Source organism: Schistocerca nitens, chromosome 6 (assembly GCF_023898315.1).
Source record: "Schistocerca nitens isolate TAMUIC-IGC-003100 chromosome 6, iqSchNite1.1, whole genome shotgun sequence".
Taxonomy (NCBI): domain Eukaryota; kingdom Metazoa; phylum Arthropoda; class Insecta; order Orthoptera; family Acrididae; genus Schistocerca; species Schistocerca nitens.
Window position 1 is genome coordinate 470,674,044 of NC_064619.1, and position 16,294 is coordinate 470,690,337.

General features: G+C 40.4%; 1 protein-coding gene across 1 annotated transcript in view; it reads left to right on the plus strand.

The window, feature by feature from the left end:
• Window positions 1-4,413: 4,413 nt before the first annotated feature.
• The window catches only part of LOC126262617 (serine/threonine-protein phosphatase 2A activator-like), a 215,460-nt gene continuing 203,579 nt past the window's right edge, over window positions 4,414-16,294 (plus strand). Inside the window, exons 1-2 of the mRNA XM_049959373.1 lie at window positions 4,414-4,494; window positions 5,641-5,729. Coding sequence (XP_049815330.1) covers window positions 5,697-5,729 — 33 coding nt within the window. The 5' untranslated portion in view covers window positions 4,414-4,494; window positions 5,641-5,696. The remainder of the gene's footprint in view (window positions 4,495-5,640; window positions 5,730-16,294) is intronic.

Sequence of the window (16,294 nt, forward strand, 5' to 3'; positions counted from 1 at the left end):
AATCTTGGTATAACGAATTCTGTAAGTATTCCTGCCATTGTCAAACTTATTCTCCGGTTAACTTCACTAACAATGCCAGAATCACCGATGCAGTTACCCCACCTTTATTCTCCGGTTAGGCGTTATTGCGTGCTCGTACAACGCGTTTTCCTCGCTATACCGAGAATAGATTTAAGCAGCTGCTAATCGGGGACTGTACAACTGGCCCTACTTAGTGTCTTGGATACACCTAGAAGATACTATGTAATCTTTCTTACCCGTTACTCTTGTTAGTCGTTTATTTCCACTGTGGTAGTGTGAATCTATGGGTTTCGCTAATAATTAGAACAACACTTATTATTCGCACACCCAGTCGACCACATAAGCAAACGGCGATTGGCATTCAACCGCTCAGGTCGTATAGCCCCGGCCCCTTTTGTCTGTGGGAAAGTTTTTTTTTAATTTTAGATACGACAGGGACTCCCCTGGCAGAGACGTCACGTACAGTATGCACATATTAAAAAATCAACATATGATTCATTCAGAAATCAACTTAGAATGTGTCAAAAAATGTTCAAAACCAACAGTATGCGTGTCAGAATCATATGAACCATCGATAGACTAACGGACTTTGTGAAACACTTTTTTCTTCGAGAATATGAATTTGACACCCCCGTGAAATTGCCGCTCGGGGCAGATACTCCAGATTGCTCCCCACCCCCCTCTATATCCAGGTCTGGTATAAACTATACGAAAAGTAAGGAAATTCCAGTAGCAAATGTAAAACAAGTAACAAAAAAATAACAAAAGTAGGAAGTGAAATGATTATAAGCAAGCGTCACAGGGACTAGCAAGTATAGCACACATGTAAGCAGCTACTTTCAGAATGATGGAACACACTCATCCAGGTGTTCTCTGAAGCCGGATGGCCCGGCCACGTGATGTCAATTTCTGATTCGAAATGTCAACACAGCCAGGCGTTCTATGGATGTGAACCATTCCCTCTGTTTCTGTGTTGTAACTTGCGATAGTTTGGTGATCTGTTATTGTCACTCTTTCTGAACAATCAAACAGACACGCGTACAATGGAACAATGTTGCTTGTACTGAATAATCAAACACGCCAGCACAGCAGAGCCTTGTGATCACTCACTGGTGCCTTACATGTTCGTCGACCTCATACCATAACGCCCACAAAATTAAGGCTCGTACGGGTGCGGACAGCATTTTTTGTATCTGTGCAGATCTGTGGTAGTGTCTGTATTTGCACTGACAGAACAAATCGTTATGGTTCAGACTATTACAGTACTTGTGCCTGGCGACTGCCGCCATTACCCTTGTTGAAATAACGACGAAAGTAGGTAAAATATATCCTCAGGTGTTTGTCAGATTTATCTGCATCATTTTATAATGTACGAACATTAAATCAATGTAAAGATAGGTTGAAATGTCCATCCAATGAGAAGTGGGATGCTAGGATAGAAGTTCGTCGTTTGAAGAACTTGATTTTTTTCTTTTGTTCTCTGTAGCACAGTCGGTGTTTTTTTTCGTTTTTCGAAGCTGAATCGGATGGTACACTCATAATTACATTAAAACAGTAAAAAGTTATCTTTAACAGCAGTAGTGCAGGGAGAGACTGCGTGGTACGATTTCGGAACGATTATGTAGATCTTCCTTTCCCAATGGGTTGAATTTTAGCGTGTTTGTATATCCCTACAATGATAAGACAGCCTAAAAGTTAACTTTGTATTGTGCGCCACGCAAAAATCATTGAAAGCTTAGGTTTTTCAGGAGCATATGGCAAAAACATATAAAAAGATCTAGGAATAAAGGAGTCGTGAAAGATAGAGTGTAAAGCTTTTATAGCATCCGATGCACCAAACCAATTTTCCCTATATAGCTGCTTAGAACAGAACTAAGGGGACACACAATAGCAAAAGAAAGTGCGCATGTAGCGAAGCGCATGATGGCATTAACCTCAAATGAAGAACCATCGAAATCAACATCCTTCAGATTGGAGAAAATTACTACAATTTGTAAGTACCGATGAAAACAAATTTTTATACGTATATAAAGTGATTGTACATTCTGGGTATTCACAAATGTTTTGATCCATATAAATTTGAGAGTGTGAAATTAATAGCAGCTACCGTATAACAGCTAAGCTTATCAGCAAAGTTAGACAACTTCAGCCACTGCCAGTAGTAATAAGAAAAGTAATAATAACAGTTATATACATAACTTGTCAAAAAAAGAACTATTTTGTGGATCTTTATTGCTTTGTACATAATGAAGTACAGATTAGGGCTGAACGAAATAATGTTTAAGCCTTTGCTACTCACCGTTTCGCATTTTTGTGTAAGGGGAGTTTTCGTGGCTTTTTATTTTTTCGAACAAATGTACAAGATCCTTAACAAATGTATTAGTCCGCAAATTAAGTTCCAGGAGATTCTTAGGTTGCACCTACACAACAACTTTAGCTTATTGTACATTTATTCGTTGAATGTTCGCTTATACAGCATGGTCACTTGACCAGAATACAGTTGAGGCGCTGAAAATCATAAGGAAAAAAGGCACACTGTAGTCGATCCCACATTTAAGTGAATATCAGACAAACCAGTGAGAGAGCTTTTCGCGAATGTTTATATCTGCAGTGTGGGCTTACAGCACGGATACACCTGACTCACCGCAAGATCAAGATTTCAGAAGCATGAATAAATGCTACAACCTCAGAACCGACGATGAAGTGCTGATTTTAACCTACAAGAACAGGACGGATACCACGACGCCAATGTGCTTGGAGACGAGTGCTACAGGGCGTCTTTTGCTATTATAAGATGCATGTAAATGAGCAGTACCGTCTCGAAACGAATGTGGCGAATACTTTACACTCCATCCTTAGTTACTAGAATTACCAGACAAGTTTTACGACTATACAACATGAAGGGAAAAACGCCATGCCCCAAAAGTTATAAACGCTTTAACTTTGTGACGTCACTTTCCTTCTCTCACACCTTACAAACTAACAGGCCGGAATTTATGTTTTTCATATTTATACGCGTGTATTACGAAAACATGTAGTTCCAGTGATACACTGCTCTAATGATCTCTCCAAAACGCGTTGTTCAGAATGTGGTTTATTATGCTTCAGTGACAGGATGTGCGATGCGACTTCAGTTTGTTACGTTTTTCCCAATGAGATTATGAGGACATAATGGTTAATTTACGTGGTGAAAAGTACATGTTTCTATTATGGATAAAATTTATATGTAAAGAAGCAAGTATTATCTAATTAATGATTTACGGTTTCAGAGCAGCTTACGTTATCCGAAAAATGGTGAAAATTGATGCAGCAGCCTACTGGACGGATATTCAGGTTCTAGTACACTTCAGCGCTCTGTACACACTTACACAGTAGATCTGAGAAAGCAAGTAACAATATTCCTGATGGGAGTATTATTTCAGATTGAGTGTGGCATTTAATAAAGAAAATCACTGTTACAGTGTCATTTAGTGCACTTGCACAGCTTCAAAATTCGGTTTGGAAAAAATTAAAAATTTCGTAAAACAGATATCTGAGGTGCAAGAGTGAAAATATTAGGTTTTAAATTAGTATTTAGAGCATCGTACATAACATTTAAGATATGGCACAAAAACTTTGAAATTGTACTTTTCAGAATTTGGTATAGACCTAATTATTAGAAAGATATAATCGACAGATGTCAAATATCAGTGTCACTTCTGGTTTTATCTGAACCAGAAATGCATCTTTAATGTGAGAATTGCATTTTTAATTGACCCTAATCACACTCCTACAAGTAGGGTCTACTCGAAATCTGTTTTGCTGAGTTTGTTTAACGTAGTGCAGGCATGCGTCCAATAACCTTCATTCAGTATTCGTGTCACAGACACACACAAAGTAAGATAATCTGAACACCCAAAGCACTGAAAAGTGAAAATACATATTCATACGTACGCCATATTTGCAAATCACAGGAATAACAGAATCACCACCCTTCTGCCACAAATGCAACGCCAGTTAGCAGTAATAATAATTTGTAGACAGCTGATGTCCACCTACCACAACCGAAAACGATCCACTACAGTAAATTTAACCAAAAGATACGCCATCCTTGTCAGTCGAGCAAATTATTTTTCCAGATTTCCTGTCTTGTGAAGAACATGACGAGTACTATACACTCTGTCCTCAGTTACCGCAATAACCAGACAAGTTTTACGAATAACGAGATGACGGGAGAAACGATCTGTTACATACTCCGGATAATTCGAGATGACTTGAAATGCAACTTTTAAAACTTTGTTTCGCTATATGTATTTAAAATTGTGCTGACGTACGTCAATTAACCACCAGTGAATGTCATTTAGCACACAAGGAAAGACAAGCATGAAGTGTAGCATAAGGTACTCTGAAAACCGAAAGGACTTAAAAGTGGAAATACATACTGTACACCACATTTGCAAACGCTTGTATCATTACCCTACTGGCATACAACCAGTAAGTAGTAATAACAATTGGTAAGATAACTAATGGCAACTTACCACAAAAGAGATCGACTACAGTAGCTATAAGCACGTAAGATACGCCACCCTCTTCACTTGAAGAAATTCATTTTTGAGGTTATAATCTATGCCTAAAATTTCCAATAAAGATTTTACATATTTGAGGTTTTGAATTAACCTGCGATTTCAGATCATAGATTCCGAATTATATAACGATGGTTGTATTTTCGTCCTCAGGATGCCAAAAACTCACTCTTTCTTGGACTGAACTTACCAATTTCTCGCACTCCATATTTCGTGTGCGAGAACGTTTGACTGAAGAAAAACAAGTTGAATTGAATTTCGCCGAGTGTTGTTCGAAGTCTGTACGTGTAGGAATCAGGATTGGCTATAATGTGAACGCACGTAGTGGCGTACTAATTTGAAAAGATCGGCCGATGTCGGTTGTCGGCGGAATCCACCGATATCGGAGCCACTGTGACCGCAGCCTAAGGCAGTTACGTCACGTTAGTAGCGTATGCACAACTGAAGTTGTGCTCGCGACCGTGATTCCAAAGTTCACGAAATCTAGAGGAACAGCGATGTAACATAGCGCGGTGGATTTAGTGCCGTGTATTTGATATCACTGTATCTTCATTTCATTTAACAGCATACAAAGAAAAATATCCAAAAAATTCGCACCGAGCAAGGTGGCTCCAATGGTTAGTGCACTTGACTCACATTCGGGAGGACGACGGTTGAAACTCGCGTGCGGCCATCCTGATTCAGATTTTCCGTGATTTCCCTAAATTGCTTCACGCAAATGCATGGCCGATTTTCTTCCCCATCCTTCCCTAATCCTATGAGACCGATGACCTCGCTGTTTGGTCCCCTCCCCCAAATTAGCCATTTTGCAAGGTGTTCACGTGCCCTTGTGCTCTTACACAACAGCTGACACTGCATATATAAATACTGCACAGTGTACAAGGGATAAACAATTATTTTTGCCAGAAAAGATAGTGGACACTTTAAGTTCCAGACATTCCAAATCAGTGTGTCAATTACAAGGAGGTGCGGTTTTTTGTTTTTCTCATCTTCTTATTTTCTTTCTTTTTTTCATCCAAAGAAGTGACAGTTTTATACATTATCAGTTTAATTTCAGGTGTTGAAGACCACGAGTTTATTACTCCAACACAGACGGTTCTGTGCCGAGAGGACATGTACGTATGGAGAAGATCACAAACATGTCATGTAAGTTATGGTGACAGTAGGCTACCTGTTTCCTTTGCGACATCTATGGAACACAGAAACTAGTGTGTTGAAAGACAAGCGTTTACATTGTTATGAGCAGGCATTCCATAGAGAACAACTATTGTGAGTACTATACATCAGACTTGGGAACATACCGTACAAGATCCTGGTTCTGACGGTTGAAAAAAAGTTCTTTAAATAGTTAGTGTTAATAGAAACAACTGGCAGTGTATTATATGTGGATATTTAAATAGCAGTATTGATTTAATCTCAGTACAACTGTTTGGGGGTACTTCATTACTGTTGTGTTACATTGGTTTGTCCCTACCACAACATTCCCCACAAGAATAGAGAGAATATAGTGCCACTGTAATTGATAATTTATTTTTAATTCCAATGGTCTTTCTTGTAGTAGATGTGAGCCTATAATGAAATGTTTATGTGCTTATGGTGATCAAATGAGATATAGGTTACCTGTCAACCATATTTTGCTAAGAGTATAGTCTCGCAAAATTATAAGTACTGTCTGAGTTAAACTATTCAGAGATAATTTAGGGGAGACCAGGGTAAAATGTAAACACTTTCTACCGATACAAGTTATACTTTACCCTACACAGCCCTCAATAGCAGTTATCATCAAATGTGAAAACTAATCTTATTTCTACATTTTTCTTTTATTGAAAAGTAGGTTTTAGAATACTGGTACATGTTTTAATTTAGTCAATCCTTTAATAGGTTGTTTACATTATCACCCACCGAGAGATGTAATTATACACCAAAATTAGTGGTACTGTATAACTGTAGAAATGAAATATGTATTACTAAACACTACGGGCCTAAGAGTTGTTTAAATTGCTTCTTTTTTTTTCTCTCCTTAATTTAGATATAGGTATACAATTACCTGTGTTCACTTTTTGATGGTTGAGAAGTCAAAGAAAAATGAAGAATACAGTTACAGTGTATTATTAAATATGTTTACAAAGTCACATCTGTTTGAGGAAATACAGAGCCATCATAAAACCTTTAATATGTTAATCAAATGTGAAAATTCTAATTGTATAAAAATCAAACAATGGGAACTTCAGGTTGGAATATCAGGAAAAGGATAAATTGCTACTCACCATAAAAATGACACCTTGAGTTTCAGACAGGCACAATGAAAGACTGTTATAATTTAGCATTTGGCCAAAGTCTTCTTCAGAAAAGATAGCAAACACAAATTCAAGCACACTTCATGAAAACATGAGCACCATCTCTGGCAGTTCAAACTGGAATGCAACTGTCACTTTGAACAAAAGCAGCAATCTGTAGGGGCCAGGGAAGGGAATGGATAGCAGGGTATGGATTGGAGGAGAGAAGAATGCTGTCTGGCAGAGTGTGCAGGGACTAGGTGGACACACAAAGACTGCCAAGCATGGCATTGGGGGCAGTGGAGTAGGGATGTGTGGGGGGGGGGGGGGGAGGGGTGGAAAAGGAGAGAAGCTGGGAGGGGAAGGACGGGCAGGTGCTTGGCAGAGGGCAGCACACAATGAGGCCGAGGGGATGTGAATGACGGAGGGGGGAGGGGGTGATAGGACAGAGGGGGTGGAAACTATTGGGTGGAGGGTGTTTAGACAGTAAGTTACTGTAGGTTGGTGAGACCATTATAATTTCATGAATGGAGAATGTGTTGTCTGCATAATTTAGGAAAGATGGTGGTGGATGGGAGGACCCAGATGGCCCGGATTGTGAAGCAGGCATTGAAATTAAGCATGTTATATTCAGCTGCATGTTCTGCCACAGCATGATCAACTTTGCTCTTGACCATAGTGTGGCAGTGGCTGTTCTTCCTGGTGGACAGCTAGTTGGTGGCTATACCAATATAAGAAGCTGTGCAATGATTGCAGCAGAGCTGGTATATGATGTGTCTGCTTTCATCCCGGGCCTGGCCTCTGATGAGATAGATAAGCCTGTAACAGGACTGAAATGGTAAGTTCTGTGAGGGTGGATTGGGCAGGTCTTGCACCTGGGTCTTCCACAGGTATATGATCCCTGTGGGAAGGAGTTGGGATTGGGATAGTATTCTGATGGAAGGCATGTTGTCTAGAATGGGTGGTGACCATTTAAGGGGGGGGGGGGGAGGAGGAGGCAGTTGGTGGGAAGGATCTTGGGTAGGTTGTCCTTCATTTCAGGGCATGATGATAAGTAATCAAAGCTCTGACAAAAGGCGTGGTTCAGTTGTTCTAGTCCGGTGAGGTACTGGGTGGTGAATGCAGCACTCCCTTATAGCTGTTTCTTAGGGGTGGTGGGTGGATTGGGGATGTGCGGGGATGTGGCACAGAAAATCTATCTGTGGAGTAGCTCTGGGTGATAGTTCCTGTCACCTTCAGCATAGTGGGCAAAGGAGCTCTTGTCACAGCAAATATACAGTCCCTGGATGGCCAGGCTCTATGGGAGGGGTTTTTTGATGTGGGAGGAATAAAAGCTGTCAAAATGCTCATTCTATTGGTAGTTGGTGAGTTTAATGTGGATAGCGATGTGACTGGAGCCATGAGAGATGATGTCAACATTGAGAAAGGTGCCCTGAAATAAGGGATATCCTATCCAAGAACCTTCCCACCCAACATCCACAACATCCTAGTTCCTGCCTATGCCACTCCCAAACACAAACACTTGCCACAGGGATCATATCCGTGTGGAGGACCCAACTGGAAGACCTGCCCGATCCACACACCCAGCACTTACTATTCTAGTCCTGTTACATACTTATCCTACCCTCCCAGAGGCTGGTGTCACATACCAGCTCTGCTGTAAAAATAGCACAACCTTTTATATTAGTATGACAGCCAACCAGCTGTCCACCAGGATGTATGGCCACCTCCAAACTGTAGCCAAGACCACAGTGGAGACCAAGCAAGGTGGTGCAGTGGTTAGCACACTGGACTCGCATTTGGGAGGACGACAGTTCAATCCCGCAACTGGCCATCCTGATTTCGGTTTTCCGTTATTTCCCTAAATGGCTCCAGGCAAATGCTGGGATGGTTCCTTTGAAAGGGTACGGCTGACTTCCTTCCCTGTCCTTCCCTAATCCGATGAGACCGATGACCTCACTGTCTGGTCTGTTCCCCCAAACAACGCAACCGCAGTAGACTACCTGGCAGCACAACGTGCCAGCTGAACATAACATGCTTGATTTGAATGGCTGCTTCACAACCCAGACCATCTGGATATTCCCTCAACCACCAGATTTTCTAAACTGCGCAGATGGAGTTATACTTATTAAACATTTTCCCCACCCGAAATTATTGCAGTCTCAGTCTACAGTAACTTACTGTTCCCAATAGTTTCCACCCCCTGTGTCCTATCATCTCTTCCTGATTCACATTCCCTCGCCCTCAGTGTGTGCACTCCTATGCCAATGCACCCACCCATCTTTCCCCCTCCCTGCTCCACTTATTTTCCTCTTCAGCCCTTCCCTCTGCCCCCCTCCCACCTGCCTGCCCTATAGCCTCCCCAACCCTGTGCATGGCAGTCTTCATGTCTCCATCTGGTCCCTCCAGGCTTTGCTAGACAGTGCTCTTCTATCCCTCACCCATATCCTGTTATCCCTTCCCCTACACCACTCATCCAGACTGCTGCTTTCCTTCAACGTTACAGTTGCATTCTGGTCTGAGCTGCCAGAGATGGTCATCACATGTGCACAAGTTGTGCTTGCTTGTGCGATTGAATGTGTGTGTGTGTGCTTTCTTTTCTGAACACGGCTTTGGCCAAAAGCTAAATCATAAATCTATTCACTGTGCCTAGCTGTGACTCAGCATGTCATCTTTATGGTGAGAAGCAATCTATCCTTTTCCTTATACTGTTAATTATATGAAAACATATTCTTATACAAAAAGCTACAAAATTTTTATTGTTCAATGAATTTTAACAACACATAGATCTTTATTCAGTCTTACAAAATTTCAGTTGTATGAGGAAATTTTAGTTTGAAGTTGTGATGACCCCTTTGAAATTCTAGTTGTAGCCATATTTTTTTGTATCAGAAAGATCAACTGTTGATGTATCTAGGATTGATGGCAAGAAGAACTGTGCTCTCACTTTCTATAGAAAATTGACTGTAGCATATGCTTCACCCAGTTCTGCCACCTGCACTGCATAAAATCTACATCCTTTTTCTTTTGGAATTTGACTAGAACCCAGACCTCCAACTTTGGAGCAAGTTCTTCTTTGAAGAAATCTTCCTCTGTTGTATTTGGTTCCTTGCCACTCAGTTTGTAAACTGTTCCCTTCATCTGCCAGATACATCCTCCTACTGGTTTTCTGACAATGAACATTCTTCTGATTTTCTTTCACCAACTTCCATTTTATGACTTTGGGTTGTCGCCTTTTTATACGTTCCATTTTCTTCTATTTTTGATTTTCCTTTATGCTGTCAAGATCTTGCACTTTCAGCTTCATTAAGTCTCTCCATTATCCTCTCCACAGTTAGAACTTCACTACAATTTGCCTCTTTTAACTGAAGTGTAAGAGTTCTCTTTCACTAGTTTTGCTCCTATCCTCAGATCAACTAGTTCCTTTTCCCTTATTTTACTTGCAAAAATGTCAATTACTATATCTGTAGGTTTAATGGAAGATTTGTGTCTTATTCTGGTGCTCAAGTGTACAATTATTGTTTCAACTTTCTGCTATGTAGTTCTTCTTTTATATGGCTGCAAGTCTTTATCTGTAGTCATATTATCCAATTCAACAACTAGCCTAATCCTAAAGTAGAAATGTGTGAGTTACATCATCCTACAATGCCTTTTGATTGGACCTTTTTGCAGTGTTTGTATCATCTATAAAGAAAAGATTTGTGTCAAAATTAGGTGGGTCTAGAGGAAAGAGGTTTGTGTATTCATAACCTTTCTCACATTTTTCAGGCTTCATTCCAGACTTCCAAACTGAATTTAATATTTCCAAGAACCTTCACTTACTCAGTCGTCCACATCCAACACCCATTCCTTCTTTGCTGAATTTTACCAGTTCTTTATTCCACATGATTTTTAAGGGTCCAAATACACACTTATCAGGTGGTTAGTTAAAGGACTGGGCAATATGATGAGAAGAATTTTTGACAAAGTTGCTTTTTCAGATAGGTGAAGGCTAATGGAGCTGGCATGTTCATCAAATATCGATATTGCTCCTGGTCTGGTATGCTGTCCATGTACCCATTGAACATGTGGAATAAATACATCCATAAACCATTGGCAAAATATTTCTTTGATCTGTCCATTTTTTGTTGTCCCATATGTAGTTCCAAGGAATGCATCTTCAGATGTCCCAATGACCTTGAACTGCCTCTCACATTCAATCAGTTATGGGAAAGCTGTGCCATCACTACCTATGCAAGCCAGAACTGTAGTGTACTCCTGGCTGGAACCATCTGAAACACAGTTGAAAGGCTTTCCTTTCCCTCCAATGGCCCCCAGTTTTGTTGGATCACTTCCCATCAACATTAAATACAAATACTGCCTTGCTGATTTCTACTTTTACATTTATACATTTGTATAGAGAATCTAAATTATAAAAAGAGTATACAACATCAGGATTCTGTCATTATTCAAACCTTCTGACGGCGTTTATGCCCTTTTAAAGAAATCTGTTGATTCTGAATAATGAAACCACATTAAGAGTCATCACCTGGCACATCATTTTTAAATGGGATAAAAATATTATTAGCTTTAATTTAATCTGCAAGTACCTCTTTATGGTATGGATAACCCATTTTTGCAGGAGCTATCAAACAGTGATCAACTTTTTCCCCTGTGTGAAAATAAAGAACTGTGCTTCTCACAGCTCCAGTTTTATTTGTTGATACTTTCGTGCCTTTAATTATGTGAAATATGACCGATATTGGAACTGCACACCACTCCTCAAATTCACAATAACTGCTGTTATGATTTTCAACACCCCTGCCAGTATTTTGCAAATCCTTAACTGTATAGCTGGGTGGAAGCAGCTTCCCAATATAGTTTAGCATTGAAGCCAAAACAAAACTTGTTAATAGTTACCTTGATTTCACAGAGCACTTGCCCACGACAAGCATAGCTTTCGAGTTCAGGAAGTTGCACGCTGATTTCGTGTTTACAATTAACCCATCAACTGAAAGTATGATGTAAATGTAAATGAACCATAACCTGCGGAAAGTGGTTATGACTAAGTTGGAAAATTAATAAACATATGAAATCTACAGCATATACACTAAAGAGCCAAAGAATCTTGTACACCTGTCTAATACCACCTAGAGCCCCCGCGAGCATGCAGAAGTACCTCAACACAACGTGGCATGGACTTGACTAATGACTGAAGTAGTGCTGAAGGGATTTGACACCATAATCTTGCAGGGCTGTCCATAAATCCGTAAGAGTACGAGGGGGTGGAGATATCTTCTTAACAGTACATTGCAAGGCATTCCAGATATGCTCAATAATGTTCATCTGTGGGGAGTTTGGTGGCCAGCAGAAGTGTTTAAACTCAGAAGAGTGTTCCTGGAGCCACTCTGTAGCAATATGGGATGTGTGGGGTGTCACATGTCGTGTTGGAATTGCCCAAGTCCATCAGAATGCACAATGGAGATGATTGACTGCAGGTGATCAGACAGGTGATCACCTGTCAGAGTCATATCTAGACATCTCAGCGGTCCCACATCACTCCAACTGCACACACCCCACTCCTTTACAGAGCCTCCACCAGATTGAACAGTCCTCTGCTGAAATGCAGAGTCCATGGATTCATGAGGTCATATCCATACCCGTACTTGTCCATCCGATCGATACAATTTGAAACAAGACTCGTCCGACCAGACAACAAATTTACAGTCATCAACAGTCCAATGTCAGTGTTGATGGGCCCAGGCAAGGCATAAAGCTTTGTGTTGTGCAGTCATCAAGTGTACAAGAGTGGTCCTTCGGCTCCGAAAGCCTTTCATTGAATGGTTCGCCCGCTTACGCTTGCTGATGGCCCAGCATTGAAATCTGCAGCAATTTGCGGAAGGGTTGCACTTCTGTCATGTTGAAAGATTCTCTTCAGTTGTCATTGGTCCTGTTCTTGCAGGAGATTTGATGTTTTACCGAATCGCTGATAGTCATTTGTGAAATGGTTGTGCAGGAAAATCCCCACTTCATCACTACCTCGAAGATGGTGTGTCCCATTGCTTATGCACTGACTGTAACACCATGATCAAACTCACTTAAATCTCGATATCCAACCATTTTAGCAGCAGTAACCAATCTAATAATTGTGCCAGACACTTGTTGTCTAATATAGGCGTTGCCGACCGCAGTGCCGTATTCTGCCTGTTTACATATCTCTGTATTTGAATATGCATGCCTATACCAGTTTCTTTGGCGCTTCAGTGTAAATAATAGAAACTGAATTCCAAGAAAAATAATAGTATGTTTTCACTTACTGAGACAAAGAAGAAGTAAGAGCTTGTTTTCTCAGTCTTTTTTATACACTTCCACAACCTGTTTAGAAACAAACAGCTGTGTAGAATTGGCACCAAAATACATTGACATGTTTGCTGACATTCACACCCTAATTTTCCCCACATTTCAAGTCTTTCTACTGGCAGTCTTAAATTTATAACTGCTTATGTTGAAATTCACCTCCTGTTTACAGTTACCATGGTGAGCAATGGGAAGAAGTGTGCCAAGGACACAGAGTAAAAGATAAATTTAATTCTTTCCAAAAAAAAATATGCTTTCCAGTTTTCTTGTATGATAGATAGGACTTCAGTTGAAGCTAAGAGAAATGGTGGTTAACATCTGTGATCAAGATATCTGGTGTCAAGAAGAGAGAACTTTGTTTAAAGCAGATTACTAGCTCTAATCCAGACTGAAAAGCTCACCACAAACAGTAATCTATCGAAAAATTATTTACCATATCATCCCAGAAGCGGTACCACACTCTATGGACAAAAAATTCCAAATAAAAAGCAAAAGAAATTTGGAGCATTATCCTGCATGAAATGAATGAAGTAGTAAGGTATTGTATTGTTTTGTATGGAACTGGGGACCTAGAAATGACGGAGAGGCTTCATCCCTGCCATAGCCCTCAGTAATACACAACCCCACAATAGGCTACAGCAGTCCACTCACCATACTGTCGCCCCACACCGAACCCAGGGTTATTGTGTGGTTTGACCCCGGGAACGTTTCACACTAGACGAGTGTAACCCCAATTTTTGCATGGTAGAGTAATTATGGTGTACATGTAGGTGGAGAAAATGTTTGCGCAGCAATCGCTGACATAGTGTAATTGAGGCAGGATATGGGGAACCAGCCTGCATTCGCCGAGGTGGATGAAAAACTGCTTTCAAAACCATCCACAGACTGGCCGGCACACCAGACCTTGATACTAAACCGCCGGGGCGATTCGTGCTGGGGACCGGCACGTCTTCTCGCTCGGAAGGCAGTGCATTAGACTGCGTGGCTAACCGAGCGGCCAAATAGTAAGGTAAATGATACTCAACTCCCAGATGACAATAGCTGGAACAAAGATGATATTAATTCAAATAATTGGGCCTAAAACTCAGTCTTCTAACGGCCAAGAAAACACAAGGACAAAAAGATGACCACTGTAAGCAGATCAATTGGAATTAAACTAGACACTGAATAACCCTCCAGAAGACATGTTTTGCCAGAACAGTTGGAAATGAAATCACATAATTCATTAGGTCACTGAAATGCACTACTGTCCTGGTTAAGGTGGTATTTTAATGAAAATTACTAAAATTTTTTGGTGGTGTGGCTTGGTCTTGAGTTACATTTTGTAACCAGTCAATGAATTTAGATGTATTTTGTTGAACGCTGAAATATGCAGTAGTAAGAACGTTTTGAGAAAGTGGAACATTGGAGGACTTTCCAAAAAAGGTTTGCTGATGATGCAATTGGTAAACAGTCCAAACATATTCATTCCAGACACAATCTGGAGAATAATGTACCAGACTTACAACTGGTAACAACTTACAACAGGTAACAACTTAACCCTTAATTTTACAAACGCTCATTCTATGCAATTTAAAACAAATACAAACAAAATGACTCACAGATAACAGAAGTAAAGCTCAATGAGTATACACTGAATAAGGCTCCAAATGTGAAGTGCATAGGCATCCACAGGGATAATTCATTGAGGTGGCACCAGTGTAGTTAACCAAAAGATCAGTTTTTCATGCTTAGCACTTAGAAGTCTCTCCCGCAGTGTTGACCTGTAGACAGGATTGCTAGCACACTTTGATTATTTTCATTCAAAGCTATTTGTGATTAATCACATGAGTCAATTTAGAATGATGTTGTTGTTGTTGTGGTCTTCAGTCCTGAGACTGGTTTGATGCAGCTCTCCATGCTACTCTATCCTGTGCTAGCTTCTTCATCTCCCAGTACCTACTGCAACCTACATCCTTCTGAATCTGCTTAGTGTATTCATCTCTTGGTCTCCCTCTACGATTTTTACCCTCCACGGTGCCCTCCAATGCTAAATTTGTGATCCCTTGATGACTCAAAACATGTCCTACCAACCGATCCCTTCTTCTAGTCAAGTTGTGCCACAAACTTCTCTTCTCCCCAATCCTATTCAATACCTCCTCATTAGTTATGTGATCTACCCACCTTATCTTCAGCATTCTTCTGTAGCACCACATTTCGAAAGCTTCTATTCTCTTCTTGTCCAAACTAGTTATTGTCCATGTTTCACTTCCATACATGGCTACACTCCACACAAATACTTTCAGAAATGAATTCCTGACACTTAAGTCTATACTCGATGTTAACAAATTTCTCTTCTTCAGAAACGATTTCCTTGCCATTGCCAGTCTACATTTTATATCCTCTCTACTTCGACCATCATCAGTTATTTTACTCCCTAAATAGCAAAACTCCTTTACTACTTTAAGTGTCTCATTTCCTAATCTAATTCCCTCAGCATCACCCGACTTAATTTGACTATGTTGATGTTCATCTTATATCCTCCTTTCAAGACACTGTCCATTCCGTTCAACTGCTCTTCCAAGTCCTTTGCTGTCTCTGACAGAATTACAATGTCATCGGCGAACCTCAAAGTTTTTACTTCTTCTCCATGAATTTTAATACCTACTCCGAATTTTTCTTTTGTTTCCTTCACTGCTTGCTCAATATACAGATTGAATAACATCGGGGAGAGGCTACAACCCTGTCTCACTCCTTTCCCAACCACTGCTTCCCTTTCATGCCCCTCGAATCTTATAACTGCCATCTGGTTTCTGTACAAATTGTAAATAGCCTTTCGCTCCCTGTATTTTACCCCTGCCACCTTCAGAATTTGAAAGAGAGTATTCCAGTTAACATTGTCAAAAGCTTTCTCTAAGTCTACAAATGCTAGAAACGTAGGTTTGCCTTTTCTTAATCTTTCTTCTAAGATAAGTCGTAAGGTTAGTATTGCCTCACGTGTTCCAACATTTCTACGGAATCCAAACTGATCTTCCCCGAGGTCCGCTTCTACCAGTTTTTCCATTCGTCTGTAAAGAATTCGCGTTAGTATTTTGCAGATGTGACTTATTAAACTGATAG